Here is a 27,445-nt window from a genome sequence, read left to right as displayed (position 1 = left end):
TGTTTGTTATGTAAGTGCGTGAAACTTAGTGCATAAAGTATGCAGGATGAATGGTTGTAGGTGTGAGAAACCTCTTAAGATAGCTTGCTGTTTCCTAGTTCTGCTGGATCTCTCAGCGGCCTTTGACACCATCGACCATAGCATCCTTCTGGACTGTCTAGAGGAGCTGGGGGCACTGTTATACAGTGGCTCCGCTCCTTCCTCCTGGGCCGTGTCCAGAAAGTGGTGTTGGGGGATGAGTGTTCAGACCTCTGGGCTCTCGCTTGTGGGGTGCCTCAGGGTTCCATCCTCTCCACCATGCTTTTCAACATCTATATGAAGCCGCTGGGAGAGATCATCAGGGGTTGGGGCTGGGTGGTCACCAGTATGCAGATGACACCCAGCTCTACCTCTCTTTCAAATCGGAATGAGTGAAGGCGGTGAAGGTCCTGTGTGAGTGTCTGGAGGCGGTTGCAAAATCTGGAGGATGGATGGCAACTAATGGATTGAGGTTGAATCCTGACAAGACAGAAGTACTCTTTTTGGGGAACAGAGGGTGGGTGGGGATGCAGGACTCCCTGGTCCTGAATGGGGCAACTGTGCCCCTGAAGGAGCAGGTACACAGCCTGGGAGTCATTTTGGACTCACAGCTGTCCATGGAGGCGCATTTCAATTCTGTTTCCAGGACAGCTGTCTACCAGCTCCATCTGGTACGCAGGCTGAGGTCCTACCTGCCTGCGGACTATCTCGCCAGAGTGGTGCATGCTCTAGTTATCTCCTGCCTGGACTACTGCCATGTGCTCTATGTGGGGCTACCTTTGAAGGTGACCCGGAAACTACCAACTAATCCAGAATGTGGCAGCCAGACTGTGAGTGGGAGCGGCCCCCGAGACCACATAACACCGGTCTTGAAAGACCTGCATCGGCTCCCAGTATGTTTCCAAGCACAATTCAAAGTGTTGGTGTCAACATTTAAAGCCCTAAATGGCTTCGGCCCAGTATACCTGAAGGAGCATCTCCACCCCCATCATTCTGCCCAGACACTGAGATCCAGTGCTGAGGGCCTTCTGGTGGTTCCCTCACTGCAAGAAGTGAGGTTACAGGGAACCAGGCAGAGGGCCTTATCGGTAGTGGCACCCGCCCTGTGGAACACTCCCCCATCAGATGTCAAAGAGATAAACAACTGTCTGACACTTAGAAGACATATGAAGGCAGCCCTGTTTAGGGAAGTTTTTAATGACCGATGTTTTAATGTATTTTTTTATCTTTGTTGGAAGCTGCCAAGAGTGGCTGGGGAAACCCAGACAGATGGATGGGATATAAATAATAAATTATCATCATCATCATCATCATCATTATCATCAAAAGCTTCTAGAAAGAAAAAGTTCTAGACTTGCCTTGGCAATCTTTCGTCCCTTCTGCCTCAAAAGTCACTAACAGAGGAATTTGGGGGGTAGCATTCAGGGGCGTGCTTTATACCGCTGAGAGATGAGATGCTGTGACCAGGGCTTGGTGTTGGGGTTCTGCATTTATTTATTAAATTTTATTTATGGCATTAATACACCATTCTTTTCTGCAAACAGCTCAAGATGGCATAAATAGCCCCCCCCCTTTTATCCTCATAACAAACCTCATAACACCCGCCTCCTGCCCAGTGGGTTAGACTGAGAGGCAAGGACACACCCAGCAAGCTTCATGGCTGAGGGGAGGAGGATTTGAACCCCCAGGCTGTGGACTTGATCCAGGAGGGAGTAGCTGAACCCCATTCAGAACGACGTCTCTCTGAGCAAACAAACCACCCACCTGCAGAATCTCTGACGTGTCACTGTTGGGTTTCTGGCCACTATTCATCTGTTTACTGGTTGCAGGCCCTGATCCAGCACTGCTACATCTGGGTCTGATGCTAAAAGGGGAGAGAGCTGGATGTCATCAGCTTTATGATGTTACCTCCCCACCCCCAAGTGATACCTTACAGCAGTTTTGTGTAGACGTTTGCTGGGAGCAGTGGAGAGAACCTAGTGGTAGGTTAGGCTCAGAGGCAGTGACTATTCAAGGTCACACCCAGTGAGCATAGCCAAGTGGGAAATTGAATCTTGGTCTCCTAGGTCCTAGCCTGACACTCTAACCACTACACCATGCTGTCTCTTGTAATTGTCTCAGAGTGGTCTCATGACTTCTTTCATGTGGAATGGAACCGGCACCTCCACAAAATGGGCATTAATCCAAAACCCAGGTCATTTTCCAGCCTACTATTATTAGCCATGAAGGGTGATGGTTGAGTAAACAAATGTCTGGCCACACCATAACAACTTAACTTGCTCAACCCTGATTATTATTATTATTATGCTCAACTTAATTACTGTTAAGCTCAAAGCTTTCTGCCATTAAATTTGGACATTTTTTTTCTTACTATCTTGACCGACTCCTTGGTTTCCCCCTAAACAATCTCAGGAGTTTTACCTAAGCAGGTATCTCCAGGTGCACCTCAAACTTTATCGTGACATGGGATTGATTGATTGATTATTTTTTTTGTTAGTTAGTTATTATACCATCCAGAGCAGGTAACCTCCCAGCCACTCAGTCTAGAACAGGCCGCTAATAGTTCCCCAGTTTTATCTGGATTGAGCTTCAGTTTGTTGGATCTCTTCCAGTCCATTAGTGAGCCAAGACAGTGGTCCAGCACATCTGCTGCCACACCTGCAGATGTAAAGGAGAAGTAGAGCTGCGTGTCATCAGCATATTGATGACAATGTACTCCAAACTTCTGGATAACTCCACTCAGCGGTCTCATGTAGATGTTTAAATAGCATAAAATCGAACCCAGAGAAACCCCACATTGAAGGCTCCATGGGGCCACAGAACGCTCCCCAGGCATCACCCTCTGGAAACATCCATCCAAGTAGGACTGGAAGCACCACAAAGCAGTGGAGTGGTGGTTAGATTGTCGGACTAGGACCTAGGAGAGTTTCAGCCATGAATCTCACTGGGTGACTTTCGACTAGTTACTGCTTTCTCCCAGCCTAACCCACCTCATAGGGTTGCTGTGAGAATTAAATGAGAAGAACCAGGTACGCTACATTGTACTCTTTGGGGGGAGGGGGAATATGTGGTATAAATGCAATCAATCATCATACGTGTTTCACACAGAAAATGTTGGATCTGAATATTCTTCTGCCTTCAATCACTAGGGATATGATTTATCAAGTTCCTTTGACCTTATATTTAAAACTCAAACATAAAACACTATAAAAATGAATGTTTTACAAACTATAAATATTTCAAAAGGTTTTCCAACAGCCAGAAGAGGTGGGAAACATCTGACATGGGGGGGGGGTGCAGGGGAAAATCGATAAATTGCACTTAATGTTATGTACAAAGAAATTCAAAGCTCTGCTTTGAAATTATTTCTGTTTGGGATGCTTGTAAATATTTTAAGATGGGCTACTCAGTAGTGTGTAACTTCTCCTTGAAGTTACAGTATTTAGGTTTCAGTAGGAAAATGGAAGGTGCAGAAAGCCGTCTTCTTAAGTAATATGTGCTTCCTGCGGATAGTCTGCTGGGTGAGGGGGGAGTTTAAAAGTTTAATTGCAAATGGTATTTTTAGATCCCAGTTACTCAATTTGACTTGAACTGTGTTTACTGATGGTTACTAATTTTATGAAACAATGCATTTCTAAAAGGAGAACATTTTTCTGTGGGAAGAATATAACAGTGGAAAATATTGTTTGCTCACAATTCCCAAACTAGTTCTCATGAGAGAACTGCTGGCATGCCTCAGAAAAGAGAAAAAATAATAATTAAATAGCTAAGTGCTCCTATTAAACAAAAATTATGTTACAGTTTGATGGGGTCAGTATAGATGATGTCCTGAATCCTTTTCAATTTCCTGGGTGTTGTGCCCAGTGATGGTTAGAATCTAATAGAGGATTATGTTGCTGAGCTAGTAAGACAAGTTTATTTGTAAGACCTTGGCTGGCCTCTTAAGGGTCCTCATTAGCTTCCCAAAAGAGTGAGATGTGTTGCAAGAGCTATGCTGCATCTCTGTGTGATTTGCTATCCTCATCTTGCTCAGCTCCCTTCATTGAGGACTGGTTGTTCTGCTGTGTTTTCATCAGGTATGTATTATCAGATCAATCAATTGCTCCTAGTGCACAAACAGCTTTTGGAGAAAGGCTGTCTCTGCAAGAGTTTCTGCTGTAGGCTTGCATCTTCAAGTATAGTTGCTGAAAACCACAGGAGGAGAAAGTGCAGTTGTGGTCGGATCCTGCTCGCTGGTTTCCCATGGGCATCTGATCGGCTCCTGTGAGAATTGGATGCTGGACAAGGTAGGCCATTGGCCTGCTTATGTGCTTATGCTCTTAAGGCAGAGCTGGTGCCGTAACTATTTTAGTTCTGTGTACAATTGGTACCCAGAGCTTCCAGGTCCATTCATTTCCGTATTAGTAGGGCTGGGAAGACTCATTTCTGAAACACAGAATTGGAAGGCTTCCTAATGGTCATTTAGTCCAACTTAGGGTTCCCGGGGACAGTCCCCGGATTCACCAATCTGTCCCTGGACAAAATCTGCACTCGCTCTCCAGTGGTCTCCCGGTTTTGGGAAGCCGGTGCCTTGTGTGTGTGTTTTAATGCGTGTTTTCCCAAGACCAGCAAGCGCCTTTACTCAACCTCTCCCCCCCCCCCAAACCTCTTTTTTTGGTGTTTGTGTGTTTGTAGATGGGCTTCTCTGCCTGCCTTGTGTTGAGGTGTGCGGCCGACAACTTTGGGGTCCCCCCCCCTTAAAAAGGTCAAGAACTCTGGGCAACCCTTTCCTAAAATAAAGCATGAAATTCAAAAAAAAAAAAAAAAGTGTCCACGGATTCCTTGAAAAAATTCTAGTAACCATAGTCCAACTCCCTGCAATGCAGGAATTACAGCTAAAGCATCCCTGACAGGTAGCCATCCAACCTGTTTAGAAACCTCCAATGAAGGAGAGTCCACCGCCTTTTGAGGCAGTCCGTTCCATTGTTGAATGGCTCTTGCCATCAGAAATTTCTTCCTGATGTTTAGTTAGAATCTTCTTTCTTGCCATTTGAACCCATTGGTTTGAGTCCTGCCTTGTGGGGTAGAAGAACACAAGCTTGCTCTGTTTTCCATGGGACAGCCCTTCAGATAAGGTGGACAGCATATCACATCTCAGTCTTTTCCCTGGAGAGCTTCTGCTAGTTATTGGGCTTCACGGAGCCATGGTGTGAAGGCAGCACCCTACATTTCTAAGTACACCCTCCTATTTAATATAAAGAAGTGTGTGTCCCAGTTTTCAGTTGCTTGGGGAATCCTCACGTGTGCACGTGCATTGATAAATAAGGGAATTATCTGCCCATTGCCTAGCAAATAGTAAATTTCTGCTCCAAATCCAGCAACATACCTTCTCAACTACTGTAACACTGCCTTTGAAAAGTGCCTAGGAACTCCAGCTGGCTCAGAGAGCTGCTGCCAGACTGTTGACTTTGGCTGGTTATAGGAAGTAGATGACTCCCTTGCTGCAATTTAAAGGGCTGGTTATGAGCTATAAAGCCCTAAGAGGCTTAGGTCAGGACTCTGGAAAACTGTATTCCCTCATATGAATCTGCCTGAGCTTTGAAATCTTTGGAGGAGGCCTTCTCTCTGTCCCACCCCCTCCCCTCACAGGCACAATTGGTGGGGATGTGGGACAGAGCCTTCTTCGTGGCTGCTCCGTGGCAACTTAGGAACTCCCTTCTTAAAGAAGCCAGACTTGCTCCTTCCTGGCTGTCCTTGTGCCAGCTGGTGAAGACCGTTTTATTCTGACAGGACTTTGGGAATTGGCTGCTTTTAATGAAAGAGTCGGTGCTGTGATGTTATGTGCATTTTAATAGATTTGCTTTATACTTTATTGTTTTAATTTGATTATAGTTCAGTTACTTTTAAACTATTATGTTTTATATCTTTTTAGCTTTTTGTATTTTATCTGTGTTTGTTTAAAATTGCGTCAGCTGCTTTAAGTTGCAGTGTGGGGGAAAGGTGGGGAAAAATAAATATAATTTTTTTTATTATTATTTCCTGCAGGTAAAAGACACGGTTTACTAATAGTACTATACTATGGTAATACTATTATTACTGTACCATGCCTTTTTCCTATATAGGGACTCATTACCATAAAACCACCCCCCTCATTAAAAACAGGCAGTTCCCCAAAGCCTGTTGGAATAAGAAGGTTTTCACCAGCCAATGGAAGAACAAAGCAAGACTGGCTTTGCCAGGAGGTGAGTTCCAAAGGTACTCCCTTATTGCACAAACAGGGTTCTGTTAACTGGAGGGCCCAACCCACTCACTTTGATGGAAGCAGGTCCACATGCACAAAGCTTGCTGCTCACACATTTCTGCTTAATCAGTCAGTCAGAGTGAATGGGTTGCCCTTACACAAAGCTCCACCTGGTCTATGGAGCCACCTGTAGGCCTTCTTGCCATGGCAGCTGTACCTTTGCCTACAAACTTCACCACGATGCAGTCGAGACTGCTCTGATTCTCGCTGCTGTGAAACAACCTTTTCTCCCCATGACTTGTGGTGGGTGGGTAATTCTACACCAGATAAACCCAGCAGGGAAGTGCACTTTCTGTTTTCATTCTGTTCCCCCCCTGCCTCGTTTTGCTCCTATTTATTCAAAGGCATTTCATCACATCAGGCTTAAAAGTCAAGCGTGCACTGTTTATTTTGGCATTACTAGTTACCAGCTCACATTGGAATTTAATTGCCTCGAATTAGCTGTGTTTGGGACAGGAGGAGAAGGGATCTCTCAGGATTGTCATGGGAAAGCGAGGAGCAGAACGTGATGGTGTGAATTTCCCACACCCTGCTTCTTAGAATTTTAGTACCTTAGGCTGTGAATGAGCTTCAGGGCCGAGTGGGGATCAGAAAACTGGTTTCTCCCAAGTCCTAGTGTGATACTCTACCCACTACAGTGGTACCTGGGGTTACATACGTTTCAGGTTACAGACTCTGCTAACCCAGAAATAGTACCTCATGTTAAGAAGTTTGCTTCAGGATGAGAACAGAAATCGGGCTCCGGCGGCGCGGCAGCAGCGGGAGGCCCCATTAGCTAAAATGGTGCTTCAGGTTAAGAACAGTTTCAGGTTAAGAATGGACCTCCGGAATGAATTAAGTACTTAACTTGAGGTACCACTATATATCATGTTGACTCCATTGACCCCCACTGACACATATTGCTTGGTTACAGTTGTGTAGCATGAATTGCCAGCACCTGGGGCAGGGCAAGTGGGAAGCTGGGGTGCATGCCAGGGGTGGGGCCTTACCCTCTCAGGCACTTTCCTGCCTCCCTCCCTACTTGGTGGGCTGTGGCAGTGGCAGTACAGTCCTGCTCCCTCCCTCTTGGCAACGCCAGGCAGCACACCAGTAGCAGTCAGTGGCAAGGTGCAGGTGTGGAGGGCACACCAACGAGCACCCATGCTGGCTGAGCAAGCCCTTGCCTCTCGGCCAGCCCAGGCAGACATCCAAGGAGAAGGCGGCACCACCCAGCCCCAAAGGGCGAAGGCCCAGCCTGGGTGTGGACTTCCTCCCACAGCTTTGGAAGGAGCACAGCAGGGAGCCTGTTGTGGAGGCGTTTGGTTGCGCCTCTCATGATTTTGGCCCCCTGCTACACTACTGCTTGGTAACAATACTTACAGTAAATCTCACCTCCCGCCAGCCTTCTCCTCCGCCCCATATTTGTGGCATGCATCTAACAGCACTTGATTTATCAGGCTGAAGCAAGGTCCGCCAACACGTGTTGTGTTGCTTGGAAGAATTCAAAGTGCTGCATGTTGCTGCTACCACTGGAACATTTCAGCTGTTTGCTGTCTCCTCTCTCGCCTTCCAAAGGTGGCTTAAGAATTAAAATTCACAGTGTAAAACTGAGTGGAGGGGTGAGCTTGCGGTCTGTGGGCCTGAAACCTTGTCTGAAATCCTGGAGAGCTGCTGCCAGCCAGGACAGACAGTGCTAAGGTACAGAGACCAGTGGTTTGATTCAATATTAGGCAGCTTCCCATTTAATTCAGCTCCTTTTCTTTTTAAAACCATAAGGACTAGAATCTTGATCTGTTTCTATGGGAAAGAGCTGTTCTCCAGTGCCTTGCATGCATAAGGTCCCAGCTTCAGTTCTCAATGGCACCTTCTGGTAGAAATCCCCAGCCCCAGAAACCCTGGGGAGCTGCTGTCAGTCAGTGTTGAGACAGTCTTGAGCTAGATTGGCCTACAGGTTGAAGAAAGTGCCTTCTCACCATAATGTGACCCCTGACATTATTGTGGTATTCCTTTCTGTTTTGGAAGCACTTTATTCTGCCGTCAGTGGTGCTGTAAAAAGGGCGAGGCATCTCATTCAGTGATGTTGCAAGGAGCAGCAGCACTGTGTATTTTTACCTGCTCTTTGCAATGCTCAGCTTCTCTGTACAAGCTCAGTGCTGCAATAGTTGGGAAATTGCCTCCTCTTCTCTTCAGACTGTGCTATAGGAGTAGTAGCTATTCTTGGAGGTGGCCTCATAAGAGAGTAAAAAGAGCCTGCTGGATTAGGCTAGTCCAGCATCCTTTTCTCACAGTGCCTCTTTTGGGAAAACCGTAAGCAAGAGCCCTCTCCCCTCTTGTGGTTTCCAACAGCTGGTATTCAGAAGCATTGCTACCTCCAACCATGAAAGCAGAGCATCGCTATCAAGGCTAGTAGCCATCAATAGCCCTCTCCTCCTGCATGAACTTGTCTAAGCCTCTTTTAAAGCCATCCACATTATTGGCAGTCACTGTATTTCCATTTTCTCTCCCTCTGCCCCCATCTCATTTTGGGGAAGTTTATCCTTTTGACATCAAATCTGACCGCATTGGACACTTGGACACTCTCATGCATATTTAGTTGAACAGCACTGTGGTCACTGGTACCAATTGGATTGACAACACTTATTGCACCAGGTCCTTTAGCTGTGATTACTGCATTGTGGGGTGTTGGACTAGAGGACCCTGGGGGGTGTCTCCCAGCCTTAAAATTCTATGATCCTATAAGTCTATCAGGTACTTGATCAAGAAGATTTGGCGGTTACATATTAGAAGCTGGGGGTAGTAGCGCTGTGCTTCTTGATGTATAAACAATTCATATCCCATCTGCTTTCAAAACACGAATGCAAGGTGGCTTACAGCCGCCATAAAGCCTCAAACAATATGAGCACGAAACCTATTAAGCCCACACCATAATAAATCACCAATTAACAACGGGAGCAGAAATCCTTTCAAGTAGCAAGAGGGTGTAATAGCAGGCAAGGCCGCTGTAGCTTTCTGAAACCTGGGATGGGTCTTCCGTGAGCTAAATCACAAAATGAGAGTCTGCCCACCTTTTTTCTGTTTGCATGAATGTGTGAAACTATCCTATTCCTGACCCCCACCCCCAGCTGACTGGAATGAGATTTGGAAGACGGGCAGCTTTCAGATTGCAAAAGGCAGTTTACAGTTTCTATTGTGGATAATACATTTTTCAATAAATGTGAGCAAACATTGGGTTACAAGGATTTTTTTTTAAAAGCCAAGCAGTTTTTGATTAGATTCTCTTCCTAATTGCCTTTTTATTTGGTCAGGAAAGGGCACTGGTAGATATTAATTATAAACCTCAGGTCTCAGCCAACTGTTTCCTTTCTCACACTAGGGACAAGCAATCCCAGGAGTGTCGTGGGATGAGAATTCTCACACTCTCTAGCTCCTGCAAATTGGTGTAAAGAGAGAGAATTTACACATATACATTGCCTCAGAGAGAGGAGAGTCCAGGGACAGAAATGAGTTGGCTTTGTTTGCCCTTGTACAGCCTGCTGCAGCCTTTCCCAATCTGATGCCCTCCATGTTTTTGGACTCCAGAGCCCCCCAGCCCCCAGCCAGCATGGCTGTTTGATGCTGGGAGCTGTAGTACAAAGAATCTGGGGGGCACCAGCTTGCTAGAGGCTATATTGTCCTTAAACAACTGTGTCTAGTTCTGGAGACAACAAGTTTAAAAATCTCCAAGGAAGGATAGTCTACCACCTCTCGTGAGAGTCTGTTCCACTGTCAAATGGCTCTTACCACCATAAAGCTCTTCCTCATGTTTAGTCAGAATCTCCTTTCTTGTACCTTGAATTTGATGGTTTGAGTCCTACCCTCCAGAAAACAAGCTTACTCCACCTTACACGTGAAAACCCTTCAGATATTTGAAGATCATATTTCCTCTCGATCTCCTCTTTTCAAAGTTAAAGATATCCAACTCCCTCAACCATTCCTCCTAAGGCTTGGTTCCCAGACCCTTGATCATCTTGGTTGCCCTCCTCTGCACATTCTATGATTCTGTGTTCCAAGTGGTCAATTCTCTTCCTAAATTGTAATGCTCAGAACACAGGACCTCCAGTGGGGTAGACCAGTGGGGTCTACCCAAGGCAGAATAAATGATACTATTTCCTTTGATCTGGATACTGGACTTCTGTTGATGCAGCCTGTCACCACACTAGCTTTTTCTTGCTGCTGCATGACACTGTTGACTCATGTTAAGCTCTTGGCATGCTAAGACCCTGAGATCCTAGGGCCCCACAATGATGATGGAGAATTTTGAAAGGAAATTCTGCTTCTTTTCCTTGAGGGATGAGAAACATAAAAATATCTCAGAAATGCAGTGTCTTTGGGTACTTTTTGTACCCAAGGCTCTAGCTTGTCACAATGCTTGAAAGGTCACTAACATGAATTTGCTTCTAGGTGTTTTCTTTAACATGTAGATGTTGGTAAGGGCACAGCAAGTGGGCATTTTGTGTGGGGTGGAGAGGATGAGCAAATGGCCCTAATGAGGGCTGGAAAAAGAGGAAGATGCCTCGGTCCTGTATACCTGAAGGAACATCTCCACCCCCATCGTTCGTTCCACCTCCGAGGGCCTTCTGGTGGTTCCCTCACTGTAAGAAGTGCAGTTCCAGTGAACCAGGTAGAGGCCCTTCTCAGTAGTCATGCCTGCCTTGTAGAATGCCCTCCTGTCAGATGTCAAAGAGATATAGGACTTATAGAAGACATTTGAATGTAGCCCTGTATGTAAAGGTAAAGGATCCCTGGCAGTTAAGTCCAGTTGCAAACGACTCTGGGGTTGTGGCGCTCATCTCGCTTTATAGGCCGAGGGAGCCAGTGTTTGTCTACAGACAGTTTTTTCCGGGTCATGTGGCCAGCATGGAAGTTTTTAATGCATGATGTTTTGCTGTGTTTCTATAATTTGCTGGAAGTCTCCCAAAATGGGTGGCATATAGATAAACTAACAACAACAACAACAAAAAGAAGAGATCTTTCTGGACTGTGCTCTAATTTTTTAAACAGCTGACCTTCCTGAGCATTTCTGGACCCTGCAGTGGCTACACAATATGTTGTAGACTCTGACAATGTAATGTGGGATTTGTATAATAGCTACTAGGGCGGCAAAACACTACCATCTTCCTGTTCCAAATACTGTTGTTCTGAATTGCAAATAAGTGCAATTCCTCTTCTCCAAAGTGATCTCATTTATCTAGTCAGCACACAGGGAAGGATGTAATGGAAGGACGTGCATGTAATGTATTTCTGAGATCATTTTTGGGACTGAGATTGAGAGCAGCAGCTCATGGAAGCTAGGAAAGGTGGCCTGAAGCTTGTGTAAAAAGAGCCTTCAAGACTGGGGTGGGGAAAATAAAGGGATAGAGTAGGGTTCAAATACCCAACTCAACCATGAAGCTCACTGGATGTGATCTTCGGGGCTGGTCATTCCCTCTCTCAACCTGCCTCACAGGGTTGCTGTACTTTTATCTACACACGTTTTCAGCTTTTCTTCTTAAAACATCTTGTTCCCCATCCCCCCAAAAACCTGCCTCTTTCTCCCTCCACCAGTAGGTATAAAAACATTTTAAATGACTATCCCAACAAATTCAAATACTTCTGGAAGTAAATAATCACATTTGTATATGGAAGCATAATACTAAAACACATACTGAAATATTGTTTAAATGAATGAATAAATTTCAACAAGATAAGTTTAATTGTATCCCTGATGGTTAATACAAATTTATATGAAAAGGTTTTTTTTAAGGCCAAACCTTCCCATCTTCTGCAGTTCCTGCAATGGAGCATCTGATTCTAAGTGTTTGTGCAGAAGAGCATATGGAGATCCCTAACACCCTTTGCAGACTGCATTACCCCCTCATTCTTTGTGAAGAGGAAGACACACCTTGAGTGTGTTGTGCTCATCTTGATGTCCTTGCAAGGAAGAAATCCAAAACGCTTCTGGAATATCCATAATGGAATTATTCCATAGATCCATGAAAGAATATCTATACTGGATTTTGTGTGACATTCAGACTTCTCTTTCTGAAGTTTTCCAAGTGGTATAACTGTACTCCCTTAGGTCCTGTGCTAGCATTGCAAAACCTTCAGGATTGTGGTCTCGTTATGGGATTGCATCGCATGCCAGAACAGTTCTGCAATATATGCAACAGCTTGCCCCACTCCCTTAATCCTGATGATTGGGAAGAGATAAGGAATTTGGACAGAGGTGCATTTGCCAAACAGAGTAAACAAGTGCAGAAGAGTGGTAACAGCTCCTAACAAACATTTCAGTATTCAGCGATGTTTAACATTAGGCTCAAGAAGAGCTACAACTTCGTTTAAAAACTTCTGTTTCATTCACCAGGCAAGCCTTTATGTAGTTTCTATTAATCTTTTGGCAAGCGATCAGTCCCGGAATTTGAATCTTGAATGAGTTGCAAGAATAAACACCTAAAGGGGGGAAAGAAGAACTGGTGTAGCGTTTTGAATGTTAGACTAGCACCTGGGAGACCAGGTTTCACTTTTCTTCTCAGTCATGAAGCCCATCAGGCTTCGCCTAACCTTCCTGACAGGGTGGTTGTGTGGATAAAAAGTGGAGGTGGTGAACGATACTTTATGCTGAGCTCCTTTGAAGAAATTTGAGATATGAATGAAACATTAAACATAAGAGTGCAGTTCCATTTGAGTATGCCAAGTAGCCATGGAGTGTAGAGGAAGATAATTGAAAAGAAAGTCGGGTGGGAGGGAAGGAGCAGAATCTCTTGCTTTGTGGGGAAATGGCTGCCTAGAATCCGGAACCAGGGACTCTGCTTTTTGAAGGAAGGACACACTACAACATTTGTTTTGCAGGACTCACTTACACTTTGTAATTTTATTTTATTTTATTTTTAAACTAGATAGCAAATTTTAAAACTTGTGGGAAGTAATCATACTTAGGGTTTCTTATGCCAGTGCTTCTCAAATGTTATGAGATTATCCCAGATCCTGCAAACCCTACCCAGTTTTGGAATCTTGCTGTGTGTAAACATTGCAGGGGGGTTGGACTAGATGACCTTCAGGGTCCCCTCTAACTATGATTATACAATTCTATAAATGCAATAAGTAAGTAAGTCTGTCTGTCAGTCAAATGCATTGGGATAGCACCAGGCTGCCAAAGGCTGGTCTACCCTGCAACTCTCTTTTTTATTTTTATGAACAGCAGTGTGTGTGTGTGTGTGTGTGTGTGTGTGTGTGTGTGTGTGTGTGTGTAATCATAGAATCATAGAACTGTAGAGTTGGAAGGGACCATAAGAGTCATCTAGTCCAACCCCCTGCATTGCAGATATATTTTTTTTGCCCAATGTGGGGCTCGAACCCACAACCCTGAGATGAAGAGTCTCATGCTCTACCCACACATGTCAAAAAATCTACTGAAGACAAATGAAGCCTAAATGGTAGAGCTTTTTATACAATTATTATCTCCTTTTTATCCCACCTTCCTTCCAAGGAGCTGAAGGTGTGGTGCACATGGTTCTCCACCTCTTCATTTCATCCACACAACAACTCTGTGAGGTAGGTTAAGCTGTCACTCAGTTGAGCTTCATGGCTGAGGGGGGATTTAACTGTCGTCTTCCAGGTCATAGCCTGGCATTGTAATCACTGTGCCACACCAGCTGTTGGTGGGTGTTGTTGCAGACAGCGTTCTCTTGCCATGTTGTCAAAGGGGGCCCCCACCATCACCAGGGACCAGAAACTTGCAAAATATCCCATATCAAGTAAGCACCCATTGCTTTCAATTCTTCATGCCTAGGTAGTTTAGAAAGGAAAATATTACTTGAAGTAAAAACATCCCAATGAGCAGGCTCTTTTTGGGGGATTCTGTGTTTTCTGTTTTCTCTCCTCCCATTACTGTAAGAACAACCACAGAGTATCCCGAAGGCAAGGAAAATGATTAAAGTCAGTTAAATTGGCCAGAGGAGAATCCTGTAGTTTCTTGCATGGGAAAGTGTGCAAGAGAGGATTGTGCTTTACCCAACTGGTTTGACTCCTTGCATTAAATATTACTTGATCCGCCCACTCAAGGCAGTTTGAGGCTTGCTCGAGGCACGGCTAATAATATCCCAGGCTCCAGATAGCATTTAGCCCTCTCCGCTCCGTGATGCGTACTGATTTGAACACGATACTCTGCCCACCTGTATGACCCTTGTGCCTAGGATAAGGTTACCAGAGGTCCCTGTTTCCTGGGGACAGTCCCTGGATTTACAAATCAGTCCCCAGACAAAATTCTGTCATTCCTACTGAAGTTGAAAAGTGTCCCCAGATTCATTGAAAAAAATCTCGTAACCTTAGCCTAGGAGTCCAGGCCCACAAGAAGAAGAAGAGGAGGAGGAGGAGGAGGAGGAGTTTGGATTTGATACCCCACTTTATCACTACCCGAAGGAGTCTCAAAGCAGCTAACATTCTCCTTTCCCTTCCTCCCTCACAACAAACACTCTGTGAGGTGAGTGGGGCTGAGAGACTTCAAAGAAGTGTGACTAGCCCAAGGTTACCCAGCAGCTGCATGTGGAGGAGCGGGGATGCGACAGGTCTATGATTTGTTAGCTGAGATTCCTGCATTGCTGTGAACTGGACTAGGTGACTCTTTGTGCTCCTTCCATCTCTATAATGCAATGCTGTGAGACCCTGGGACCCTTTAGCTCGGTTGCAAACCTCTTTGAGTGTGGTGTGCTTGAAAGCTCTCCAACCTCACTAGGGTCAGGAAGGTTCTGGGGTGTGTGGCCCAACTGGACTATATATTTTAAGTAGTATCATACCACTTTAAACAGCCATGGCTTCCTCCAAAACATCCTGGGGATTGTAGTTTGTTGAGGATAGTTAGAGTTGTTAGGAGACCCCCTCCCCCAATTCCTTCCCCAAGTCAGCAATTTCATTTTTTTTAAAATAATTTTTATTAATTTTACAACATAAACAAAAAACAAACAAACATAACACGACTTCCCCATACCTCCCCTTCACTGCATCCTTGTTTTAAAATTTTTTAGCAATCCTTCATCCATTTTTATATTTAATTCTCTTTAAAATTTTCTTAAGCTTAAATTTTTACAGCTGTAATTCTTTATATCAAATCCCTTGACATCTTAACATTCCGAAATTTTACAACAATTTTTAAGATAAATTTTAATTTTTTTCCAGTCCTCTTCCACTGTCTCTCTCCTCTGGTCACGAATTCTGCCGGTCATCTCTGCCAGTCCCATAAATTCAGTCACCTTAGTCTGCCATTCTTCCAGAGTAGGTAGTTCTTTAGTCTTCCAGTACTTTGCCAAAAGAATTCTTGCTGCTGTTGTTGCGTACATAAAAAATGTTCTATCTTTCTTTGGAATCATTTGGCCTACCATGCCCAAGAGAAAAGCCTCCGGTTTCTTTGCAAATGTCCACTTAAGGATTTTCTTAATTTCATTATAGATCATTTCCCAGTAGGGCCCAAGTCAGCAATTTCAAAAGTGGTTTAACACTTAACATATTTGTCTGGTTAGCCAGTTCCTGGACAGGGACAGCTGGGCCACCGTAGGACATGCACTGGTAACCTCAAAGCTGGATTACTGCAATGAGCTCTATGTGGTACTGCCCTTGGGCCCGTTTAGAAGCTCCAGCTGGGGCAGAATGCTGCAGCCAGATTGCTGATGGGAGCTTCAGGCTGAGGACAATTGACGCCATCTTTGAAACAGCTGCACTGGCTGCCCATCTCTTACCGAGCTAGGTTAAAGTTCCTTGTATTAAGTTACAAAGACCTGAACATCTTAGGCCCAGGGTACCTCAGGGATTGCCTGAACCCTCACCCCCCAGCTTGAGATTATTTGCAGGAGCATCGCTGGTCAATCTCTAAGTTGGCGAGGCTCATTTGACAAGTACCAATTGATCAGTTTGACATCAATATCAGGAAAGGTTTTAGAACAGATCATTAAACGGTGGGTCTGTGAGCATCAAGAAAAGGAAGCTGTGATTACTAAGACCCAGCATGGGTTTCTCAAAAACAAGTCATGCCAAACAAATCTCATCTTTTTTTTCTTTTTGTTTGGCAGAGTTACTTTCCTCTCCATTGGTTTCCAGCCACTGCTATTTTGAAGCATGAGGCAGACCATAACCATCATAGCTAGCAGTCGTTGATAGCCTTATCACTTGCCATGAATTTGTTCCATCTTTTAAAGCCATCTGCTCTAGTAGCCATCCTTGTCTCCTGTGGGAGTGAGTTCCATAGGTTAACTAGGTGCTGCGTGAAGAACAACTTCCTTTTATCTGTCCTGAATCTTCCCAACACTCAGCTTCATTGGGTGTCCAGAAGTTCTAGAGTTATGCTAGAGGGAGGAAAAACTCTTCTCTATCAGCGTCCCCTTTGCCAGGCATAATTCTGTAGGCTTTTCCTAAGTTTCCTTAAACTAAGAATTCTGTCCCAAATGCTGCAACCCTTATTCTTAAGGGAGATGCTCCATCTCTTATGCAGAATTAGCTCTCAGTATTCTCCATCATTTGGGGGGGGGGGGAGCTGCCATAAAGGTGGAAGGTGGTGAACTCTCCTTCATTGAAGGTTTTCATACAATATGTCTGATGCTCAAGCTTCCTGAATCTTCCAACATTCAGCTTCCCTTAGATCCCAATATTTTGTCGGCATTATAGTTTTTTGGGGGGGATATTTCCATGGTAGGATGTGAAAGAGGTTTGTAAAATTGTGCATTATTTGAATAGGAAGTTTTTCTAAAGTTGCAACTACAGTATATGAGTGTTTCCTTAGTTAGTTGTGTGTGTGTGTGTGTGTGTGTCCCCCCCCCCGGCTATTCTCCAGCCTCAAGGACTTTTATCTTGTGTATCAGTTTATTTTTTTTCTTATTTTAGAGGGAGGTGGTCTTCAGGCTAAACAGAAAAAGCTTTTTAGGTTCATCTTTTCCAGGCAGGGCATAATTAGCTGGCAGAATCCTTAGTCACAACATATTAATTACATGATTGCATTTGTGACTCACTTCCTCCGAAACATCTCATAGAAATTTAACAGCAAAAAATAATAATCTGAAAAGCACTTCAATATATGAAAAGGATTTAGAATCCAAAACAGACACATTCTGGGGTAAAAGAAAATATCCACTTAAAGAGCTTGTTGGGGGAAAAGGATTCAGGAAGCAACAGCGAGATAATCAAGATGACGCGTGCCTGATACATAAAAGGAGGGAGTTGTGGCATACTGTGGGTTGCTGGCACCCAGGGCAGGGCAAGTGTTGCAGCCCCCTGGTGGACTGGACAGATGGGGGGGCACACACAGAGCCCACATGGCTGCCAGTGCTGGTGGTCACACACCTTTTTAGCTTGTGAGGTCACTTAGGCTGAGAGTGACTGGCCAAGGTCAGAAATCTTAGGCACTGCAAACCAAATGAGATAAAAAACTCAACCTGGGAGGAAAAGTTATTTATGCTTCTTAAAACACTTGCTGAGTTTTGAACTTCCATGTTCCAGTTCTGGATCAAGTGACCATGTTCAGTAACACTGGGAACCCAATAAATAATTGAGATTTATTATCACATTGGTTTGGGTGGGAAGATGTGGGAAACCCATGATGACATCTTGGATCAACCTTGAAACTGAATGTTACTGAAATGTCTTATTGGTCCTGGTTTTTGCTAGATTTTATTGCCGAGCTGTTTGATAATTAACAGTTTTGTGTTTTCATGTTAGCTGCCGTGGTAGGATTAAAAATATGTTAACTAACTACAGGCGTGTGGGGAAACTGTGGGTGTAATGACAATTTGTCTACTTATTAAGACCTTAAGATGTATTGTTGTTATTATTAATTTGCATTCATATACCACATTTTTCTCTCCAAGGTTGCTTCTTTCTTCATCTTTGGCTGTCACTTGTAGCTGAGTAAGATTGTCTTCCGTGAAAACGGTTTTAACAGTGAGTCCGTAAGTGACTGTGGAGGCCAATTCTGGATCCACACGTCCTTCCACAGTGGGTACATAGGTTTCTGGGCGGGAGTTGATCATGGTGAGGGTTTGCCAAATGTGCCTTCCTCTTGGTTCTTCCCCTCTTCATTTAATCCCCACAACAACCCTGTGAGTGGCCCCACAATAAATGGGAAAGGTGCCTCTTTTCCCAACAGTTCTGAGAAGATTGTGATGCCATACGGGCAGTTTGCACTGGTGTGCAGTGCCATCTATGTAGGATTTCCATAAAACACTCCCTCATGTAAGCTAAGACTGGCTTGTATGCGGGATGGGGGGAAAAACAATGTTTTTTAAAAAAAAATTAAAAAATTTAATTTAAATTGGAATTTTTAAAAATTTAAATTGGATTTTTTTAAAAAAATGCTTTTGGAGGAAAAATCTTCCTATAGTTTTCTATTTAAGTTACATTATAATCCAAAAGCTATTCATCAGGAAATAAGGATTTGTTTTAAGTTTTTCATGTGTGCTAAAATAAGTTTATTATGCTATAATATTATTGCTTTAGTTAAATAAATTGTTAAAATTGTTATTAAGGAAATGATTATTTTTCTCCTTCCAATAAAGTACAGCAGAAAAGCTGTCCAAATATAAACAGTTAACTTGTTAAACCTCACATTAATTTCATAATTATCGGTCTTTATATTTCTAATAGTATAACCAAATCAGTAATTTTTGATATAACTGTAAAAACTACTCTGAAAATTTATTATTCCAAAAATGAAACATTCATCTGGTTGTAAATATTAAAATTATACCAGCAAGAATGTCTTTATTTATTTAAATCAAGTCTTACTTACTAGTAATTTAAATCATGATTTAAATTGTGATTTAAATAAAATTCACCCTTCCTGTAAGGTTTAGAAACTTCAGATGAATGTAGTGCACACCATTTAGAACCTGTTACAGGCAGCAACCATTTCAGATGCATCCAATATGTGCATGATTGGACACATATCTCACAGGACCCAGAAGTGACCCAAAACCATCACAAAAAGGGACAGGGGCGAAACAGGGTGTTGCAGGCTTTTTAAATGGTGTTTCAGATATACGTGATTTCATTTAAATGCACAGTGCCTTGGAACTTAACCCCTGCACAAACAGGGAGTTGCCTGTATTTGTATGTGCAGGTCTTTCTCTCATGTGAATCCATCAAAACCAGCACTCTGGCTGAAAGGGCAACCGCCATTCCTCATATTGGATGGAGTTGGGGCCAGCACACTGGGCAGCCACTAGCTGTCAAGCAACTCAGTCTCTAGTTTTAGCAGGGAGGTGCTTCCCTGCCCTCTCTGGATCAGCAGCCAGGGAAGCTTGAAACAGGTTTTGGAGGTTTGGTAGAACTCCACACACCTGACTGGAGAGCAGGGTGTCAGGCACCTGTTAGGGGGTTCTTAGGCTGTTCTTGGAATCTTCCAAGTCCTGCAGCTGCTGCAACCTCAGGCACAGGGTTTATCCACATTTACCTTTTGCCCTGCTCTATCCAACCACAGGTCCATGTCTAAAAACTCCATGCCTGAATGTTGTTGTTGTTTTGCCTCGAGATTTCTCTGCAGAAACCCACTTTATAGCACTCGGTCGAAGCAAATATCAATTCAGGTTTTCCCAATTGAGTTTTAAACAGTGGGGTTTTGCAGATAAAGCTCAGAGCAAAAAAAGAAAGAGGTGTGTGTGCTTGGACACAGAGCTTTAAATTGTGGTCCTGTGCCTGGAAAGAATGGAGGAAAGGTACACACACACACACCACACACACACACACACACACACACACACACACACACGGATGCTGGAAGAGTTTTTGGCTGGGATGGATGGTTTTGGTTTGTCTGCCTTCTTAAGCCAACCAATTTAATTTGCACTTCCTAAACTTATGGAATTGCATGTGATTATCCTTCAGGTCTCACGCTTTTCCAAGTGGAGAAGGTGGATAGAGAAATGTTTCCCGCCCTCTCTCTCATAACACTAGAACTCCTGAACATCCAACAGAGCCGCATGATGGGAGATTCAGGATGGTTTGGGGGAGTACTTCTTCATGAAGTGCAGAGTTAAAATTTTGGAACTCATTCCCACAGGTGGTGGTAGCACAGCCACCAGCTTAGAGGCTTTGAAAGAGAATCGAACAAATACATGGAGGAGGAGGACTACTAATCAATGACAGCTAGTCATAATGGATGCTATGCTGTGCTGTCATGGTCAGAGGCAGCAGTGCTTCTTAATACCAGTTGCTGGAAACTATTGTAGGGGAAAGTGCTGTTGTGCTCAAATCCTGCCTGGAGGCTTCCCATTGGGGCATCTGGGTGGTGATTGTGATGAGAGGATGTTGGACTAGATGGGCGATTGGCCTGATCCAACAAGCTCTTCTGATTCTGTAAGAAGTGGCTTACAAATTTGAGTTGCTTGGATACCTTTTAGGTAACAAGCAACTAAGACTTTTAATTGATGAGGATGCCTTACACCACAAATCCATATACGTATGCTTGTGTTTGCTGGGTAATGACTCCCATCAGCCACCTGTGGGCTTTTGGCTAGATAGAGGTTGGGGAGATGTGTTTGGGAGCCTCTTAAACACCATGCTCTTGTGAAAGGTGACATGGAAATGACCAAGTGCAGATAATGACCTGTTACAATGCTGTGTTGTAAGATTGATTTTAGCTCCATTAATTACAAACCCCGATATTTGGATTCCCCTCCAAACTGGTGCCAAAATTTTGCAGTTGTTTTGCAGTGTGACCTCAGAATTTTGCAGTGCCCCCAAATGGAGTAATTGATACTCAACCTGAGGGATATACTCAAAAATACAACATATCCCAATTCACCCCAAGCCAGTGCCAGAGTTTTGCTGTGGTTTTGCAGTTCAAACCCCACAGTTTTCAGCAACCCATAAAAAGTACAGTACTGTAAGAAGCAATACATCAAACTGTGATTACTGCAGACCAATGCCAAAGTTTTGCAATCATTTTGCAGCATCCTGAAAACTGTGATCTACTCAGCATGTGGACTTCCTGATTTCTTCAAATCCAATCCAGTTACCTCCAGAGCCATCTCCTCTTAAATTATTTCTTGAAATGTGCGTTCAGGTGGGATAAGAGCTTGAGTTCAACTTGAAAGTGCAAGAAAAGAAGATTAGAAAATGTGACAAAAGTGTTAACTCCACAATCATATTGAATAAACCCCATGTGTGAATGCAGGCATACCCACCTCAAATTCCTGGCCATGCAGTTACAGATCTTAACGTCATAAACCTCAGAAACACAAAAGTTTAAATTCCAAATTATCTCAGGATAGTGCAGAACTCCATCAATAAAATGATGGTTTATAAATGTTTGTTGTAAAATTTGTTGTTATTTTTTAAATATATATATATATTTATTTATTAAGGTTTTTCAGAACAAATCCAAATCACAAACACAAAATACAACAATCAAAAATCAAAAACAACACAACAAAAACAACAAATACAAAAAGAAAAAAATATTATTTGCATTTCTATCTTTGCAACCCTCTTTCCTGACTTCCTCACATCTCCCTTTTCTGTGTTCCCCTTTACACAATCAATTTTAGCAATTTCCTACCCTCTTTCCAATCATATTCGATATTATATATTTCAAACTATTATGCAATTAATTTCCTTTCCTTTTAAAACCATTTTATCACATACTCTCTATAGCTTAATCCTTTGTATCATTTGTTTAATCACAACATAATAATACTCTGGTCTTATCCCTTCTTTTCCAAATCATTTTTACATAATTCTTTTTACCAAATCCCTAATGCCATATTGTTTTTATATCGAACATCTTTTTAACATTCAAACATTTTACAATGTTTTTGGAGATAGTCTTTGAATTTCTTCCAGTCCTCTTCCATCGATTCTTCTCCCCAATCTCGGATTCTGCCAGTCATTTCTGCCAATTCCATATAGCCAATCACTTGCGTCTGCCATTCTTCCAGGGTGGGCAAATCTTGTGTCTTCCAGTACTTTGCAATAAGCACTCTTGCTGCAGTTGTTGCATACATGAAAAAAGTTCTATCTTTCTTTAACACCGATTGGCTGACAATGCTCAAAAGGAAGGCCTCTGGTTTCTTAGAGAAGGTATATTTAAATACCTGTAAAATTTGTTGTTATTATTTAAAATTCATTTCTTATGTGTGGACACAGACATATGAAGTTGGCTGTGACCAACAAAAAATTATGCCATAATAAAAACAGTTTTTAATGTCCCACAGACAATCTGATGTTTATTCATGGCGATAGTGCAATGTGGGAATTTGAGTGCTCTTAACTATATTGTCATTAACTGGGACCCCCAGTTTGGTTTATTACTTGCTGTGCTTTTTGAGACTCGCTGCAAAAGGTAGCGTTTACGCTGCAGAACGGTGCAAAACAATTGCAAAACTTAAGCACCAGTTTCGGGTGAATTTGCCAAATCCGCTCCACTTCCCAGTGGGGAGGAGTTGCGGTGGACCACGTGGCCACCCACTCCCCACCGGGGGCGGGGGACTCTGTCTCCCGTTGCCTGGGGGATCCCAGTCATGTCAGAGCCCGGCCAACCAACCCGCTGGCCAGGGCCGTTTAAACAGAGGAGCGAGCCAGAGGACTTCCTCTTTGGCTCGCTTGGTTACAGATGTGAGGGTATTTGGCAGTGAGCCTTTGGGGCTCTTGTGGCAGTTAGGCATTGTTTGGCCTTGTGTGGGGGAGGGGAGGTGTGGCCATCACCTGCCCCTCCATGCTTAAGAGTATTCCATTAAAGGAATCTGGGGGTGTTGATCTAGTCTGAAGCCCGGCTGGGGGGCTAAGGCCTTGACACGACCCCTACGGGAACACCAGGGGGAGCTTGAGTTGGTTCGCATCGACATGGCTCCCCCTACCAGTGGCTTACCCTTACTGGACTTTCTGCACAATGGGCAGAAGTCAGATATAGTCAGGTCCAATCAATGCCTAAGCCAATAGCGCTCACATTCTGTAATTTCAATAAAGTTGTGGCCAAAATTTGCCCAATAACATAAACCTAATATCCGTGTCCTTGTGTGAGTTATTTCCAACGAGGAAGTGGTTGCGGGGTCTCGACACGCAAAGCTCTGTTTTTAGGTGATACCTATGACCCTTGGTTTAAGTATCAATTACTCAGCTGGGGGGGGGGGAGCGCTGCAAAATTCTGCGAAGCGGTTGCAAAACTTTGGCACTGGTCGGAAGGGATCGCAGATTTTGGGGTTTGCAGTTAATGTAGCTACTAACTTCCATGAGGAAAAGCTGAAATTTTTTCCTTATTTGTAAATTCTCCTCTTGTTCCTGGGGAGAATAGACTTTTGCCTGAAGGACATCTAGTTCCCATTCAGAGGTAATTATGGAGTTAAGAGCATTTAATTGTAACTAAAAGATTTTCTCCAGCAAAGCATTATACTGCTCTCCCTTCAACTTGGTATATGCTGTTGTGCACGCCTCAGTGACGCAGGGTAATGTTGAGGCAGCCTGAAGGAACCTCTGACCCCCTCCCCTAGCTGAGCTCTTACCTGGCCCTCCATTGCAGCTCGTTTGTTCTATTACAATTATACCCCACCTTCGTCTCCAAGGAGCTCAAGGTGGAATATGTGGTTCTCCCCCTAGACTGAGAGAGAATGTGGCTCAAGGTCACACCCAGTGTGTTTAAAGACCAGTGAGGATTTGAAACCTCGTCTGCAGGGTCCTAGTCCTCATTTAATCCCCACAACAACCCTGCGAGGTAGATTAGGCTGAGAGGCAGTGGCCAGTCCAAAGCGACCCAGTGAGCTCTATGGCTGAGTGGGGATTCTCTCTCAGATCCTAGTCTGAGACTCTAACCACTACACGACACTTCCTCTCTCTTGTGGCTTTATTCCAAATATTGGGTGGGAGGCAGCTTTGCTGGGTTTACTCTGTGTCAAGCTTCTCATAGCAGACGGGCCCCGAAACTGCCTGTCTAGTAAGCAACTGAAAGCCAGTCAGTTATATAAAGCGAGTCGATGCGCTTGCAATACTTTCAATTAACTTGTTATTTAACATCTCATTAAGCAAGGAAATAATCTGGTGTCAAAGATGGAATGCTCCCTTTTAAACAGGAGCAAATCTCAACAATGAGATGGGAAAGGGAGGCAAAATACAGATGCCCCATCATTATCATTACAGTGGTACCTCGGGTTAGTACTTAATTCGTTCCGGACATCCGTTCTTAACCTGAAACTGTTCTTAACCTGAAGCACCACTTTAACTAATGGGGCCTCCCGCTGCCGCCATGCCACCGGAACATGATTTCTGTTCTCATCCTGAAGCAAAATTCTTAACCCGAGGTACTATTTCTGGGTTAGCGGAGTCTGTAACCTGAAGCGTATGTAACCCGAGGTACCACTGTATTATTTTTTAGTAGTATTAACTTATTTATTGCCTGCCCTTCATTGTAAGGTCCCAGGGCGAGTTGCAGCATTAAAACTGAAATATTAAAAAACCTTTAGAACAACTAGCATTCACTAAAATAAGGTGGGTCTAAAAAAACACCATACACCTCAAATGTCAAAGGCCAGGCAAAAGAGGTGTATCTTCAACATCCTTGGGAAGCTGTGGAGTGAAAGTGCCAAGTACACTTCTGTGGGAAGGAAGTTTCCCAGTTTAGGGGCCACCACAGAGAAGGCCCTCTCCGCCTGGGACATTCCCACCCAAGCTTCTGAGAGTGGAGGACTACCAAAAGGTCCGTCCCCCCTCCCCCCCGATCTTTGCACCCAAGAGGGTCTGTAGGGAAAGATGTGGTCTTTCTGATATTTGAGGCCTGAGTTGTTTAGGGCTTTGAACACCAATGTGAGCACTTTCAGTTGGGCACAGAAACAAACTGGCAACAAGTGCAGCTGTTTCAGAACAAGACATGGGAATTAAATGAGATCTAAATGAAGCCTCAGCCAGGAATCTGGCTGCTCATTTTGGGCCAGCTGAAGTTTCTGAGTCATCTTCAGAGTTTCCTTCACTGGAGGTTTTCAAGCAGAAATAGGATGGCTACCCATCAGGAATTCTATAGTTGAGATTCCTGCATTGCAGGGGGTTGGACTAGATGACCCTCAAGGTCTCTTTTAACTCTACAATTCTATGAATCTGTGAGTCTTCAAGGGCAGCCCCATATAGAGCACTCTGCAGTAATCCAATCACAAGGGTTCCTTTCCCCTTTTTAAAATGAAGCTCGTTTTTGATCTTATGCTGTTGTCTGTTACAGTGATACCTCGGGTTTAGTACTTAATTCGTTCTGGAGGTCCGTTCTTAACCTGAAACTGTTCTTAACCTGAGGTACCACTTTAGCTAATGGGGCCTCCCGCTGCTGCTGCGCTGCCGTCACGCGATTTCTGTTGCCGTCACGCGATTTCTGTTCTCATCTTGAAGCAAAGTTCTTAACCCAAGGTACTATTTCTGGGTTAGCGGATTAAATGAGGAGGAGAGCCATGTAAACCACCTCAAGCTCCATAGAGGAAAAGGTGGACTATAAATGTAGTTCATCAATCAATAATTGCAAAGGGGCAATAGAGAATTGTTCTTTGAGAGAAAAATGGATTGTGAGCTTCTGATTGTTCAAATATCAGAATTCTTGCATTCTGGGTTAGGAATATCACTTAATGAGGCCTTCCTTGAAATTCTGTATTCCCCACGGTTCTTTGGAAGAGTCAAAGGGATTGCATAATAAAAGTTTACATGACTCTGGGATAGCTCAGTCAGTAGAGCACGAGACTCTCAATCTCTAGGATTAAGAGAGGTTTCCAAAGTTCTTTACAAAAGACTGAAATGTATTGAAATGTGTAATCAATAGTATTGTTGTGAGTTTGGGAAGGGTCAGTCACGATGATGCCCTGAGTCCCTTCCAGTTCTTGGGGTCTTGTACCCAGTGAGTTTATAATCTGACGACGAGGTGTCTGTTGAACGAGTTTATTTGTGAGGCAGTGACCTTAGCTGGCCAGTTAGATGTCCTCATCAGCATCCTAAAAGGATTAGCCAGGTCACAAGACCTGCAACTAGGTCATGGAGCCCTCAGTGCTAACAGGTAGGTCTTTGCTCTGCCCCCTCACCTAGCTGCTAGGTAGGAGAACAAGAACCAGTGTGAACTGGGCTGGACTGGAAGCAGGTTGGAAGTTGGGAGACACAGAGACAGGCTTGGTCTTTGCTGGGGCCAAAGTTGCAACCTATAGAGAAGCGAGATCTGGTAGGGGGTCAGTGCTGTGAGCCCCAATGTCCTATGCTCAGGTGCATATGTGTAAATATATGTGCATATGTGTAAATATATCCGCTTTTCCGAAAGGCACTGCAGTCTCCATGTACCAGGGAAACTGAACCCTGGGCTCACACCAGGAAACTCTAGATTCTCTCACCACCCAGAGATTGGGATGGCACGTAACATTGTCACAGTATCCATGTGATGCCAGGATTGTTAACATTTCCTACCACCATCCTATCCCAGGGTATCTCTTTGGCCATCATGCTGGGACACATCTCCCACAGGTGTGTCTTAAGGCAAGCGGGCAGAGGCAGGTCTTAACCAGCTATCTCAAATCCCCATCCTGAAGTTTCCAGGGCTTTGCCAAATTGTGAGGGACCCCCACAAGATGCAACTTCTTGCTTCCATTGATGCAGAAACTGCCAGTGTTTCTGTGTCCTAGATAAAGACAAGTATTTCCAGATCCAGTTAATACAGTTGTTGCAGGTACTTGCGAAAGTATAAATTAGGATAAGTAGTGATGAAATGGCAATGGTGAAATGTGGCTGTATTAGAAATACCTTGCTCTCCATAACCAATACCGTAACTGAAGGAGCATTTCCCCTCAAGGGGTGGTGCGTTAATCTTGTGTAAACAACTTGTAAAATGCAAACGAATGACCTCTTGGCAGCTGTCTGCTTTTTCTACCATTAAGTAGAAAGGCAGGCTCCTTTGGTCTCAAGGAACAAGAAGCTTGGCAGCTGCCTCAGGGCAACGATTTCAAAATAGTGAAGCAAGGCACTGCCATTGGTCTTGGAAGACTTGCAAGGGGCTCACCAGGCTGGTGCTAGTTCTGGGACAGAACCTATTCATTTATTGCATTGATATCCCAACTTTTTCTCAAAGGAGCTAAAGGTGGCATACGTAGTTCTCCTCTCCATTCTGTCCTCACCACAACCCTGTGAGGTATGTTAAGCCGAGAGATGGTGACTGGCCCAAGATTGCACCCA

At 43.9% G+C, this 27,445-nt stretch overlaps 1 protein-coding gene across 2 annotated transcripts in view; it reads left to right on the top strand.

The window, feature by feature from the left end:
• Positions 1-27,445, top strand: part of AR (androgen receptor) — a 242,148-nt gene that overhangs the window by 39,909 nt on the left and 174,794 nt on the right. Inside the window, exon 1 of one of the 2 annotated variants that reach the window (XM_081847009.1) lies at positions 6,367-6,545. The exons of the other annotated variant lie outside the window; for it this stretch is intronic. Coding sequence (XP_081703135.1) covers positions 6,382-6,545 — 164 coding nt within the window. The 5' untranslated portion in view covers positions 6,367-6,381. Of the gene's footprint in view, positions 1-6,366; positions 6,546-27,445 lie in introns of those variants that run through there. 2 annotated transcript variants of the gene reach the window in all.

The sequence above is a fragment of the Podarcis erhardii genome, assembly GCF_964252035.2.
Source record: "Podarcis erhardii genome assembly, chromosome: Z".
Taxonomy (NCBI): Eukaryota; Metazoa; Chordata; class Lepidosauria; order Squamata; family Lacertidae; genus Podarcis; species Podarcis erhardii.
Note: the sequence above shows the minus strand (reverse complement) of the source record. Positions and strands in the feature narration are given on the sequence as shown.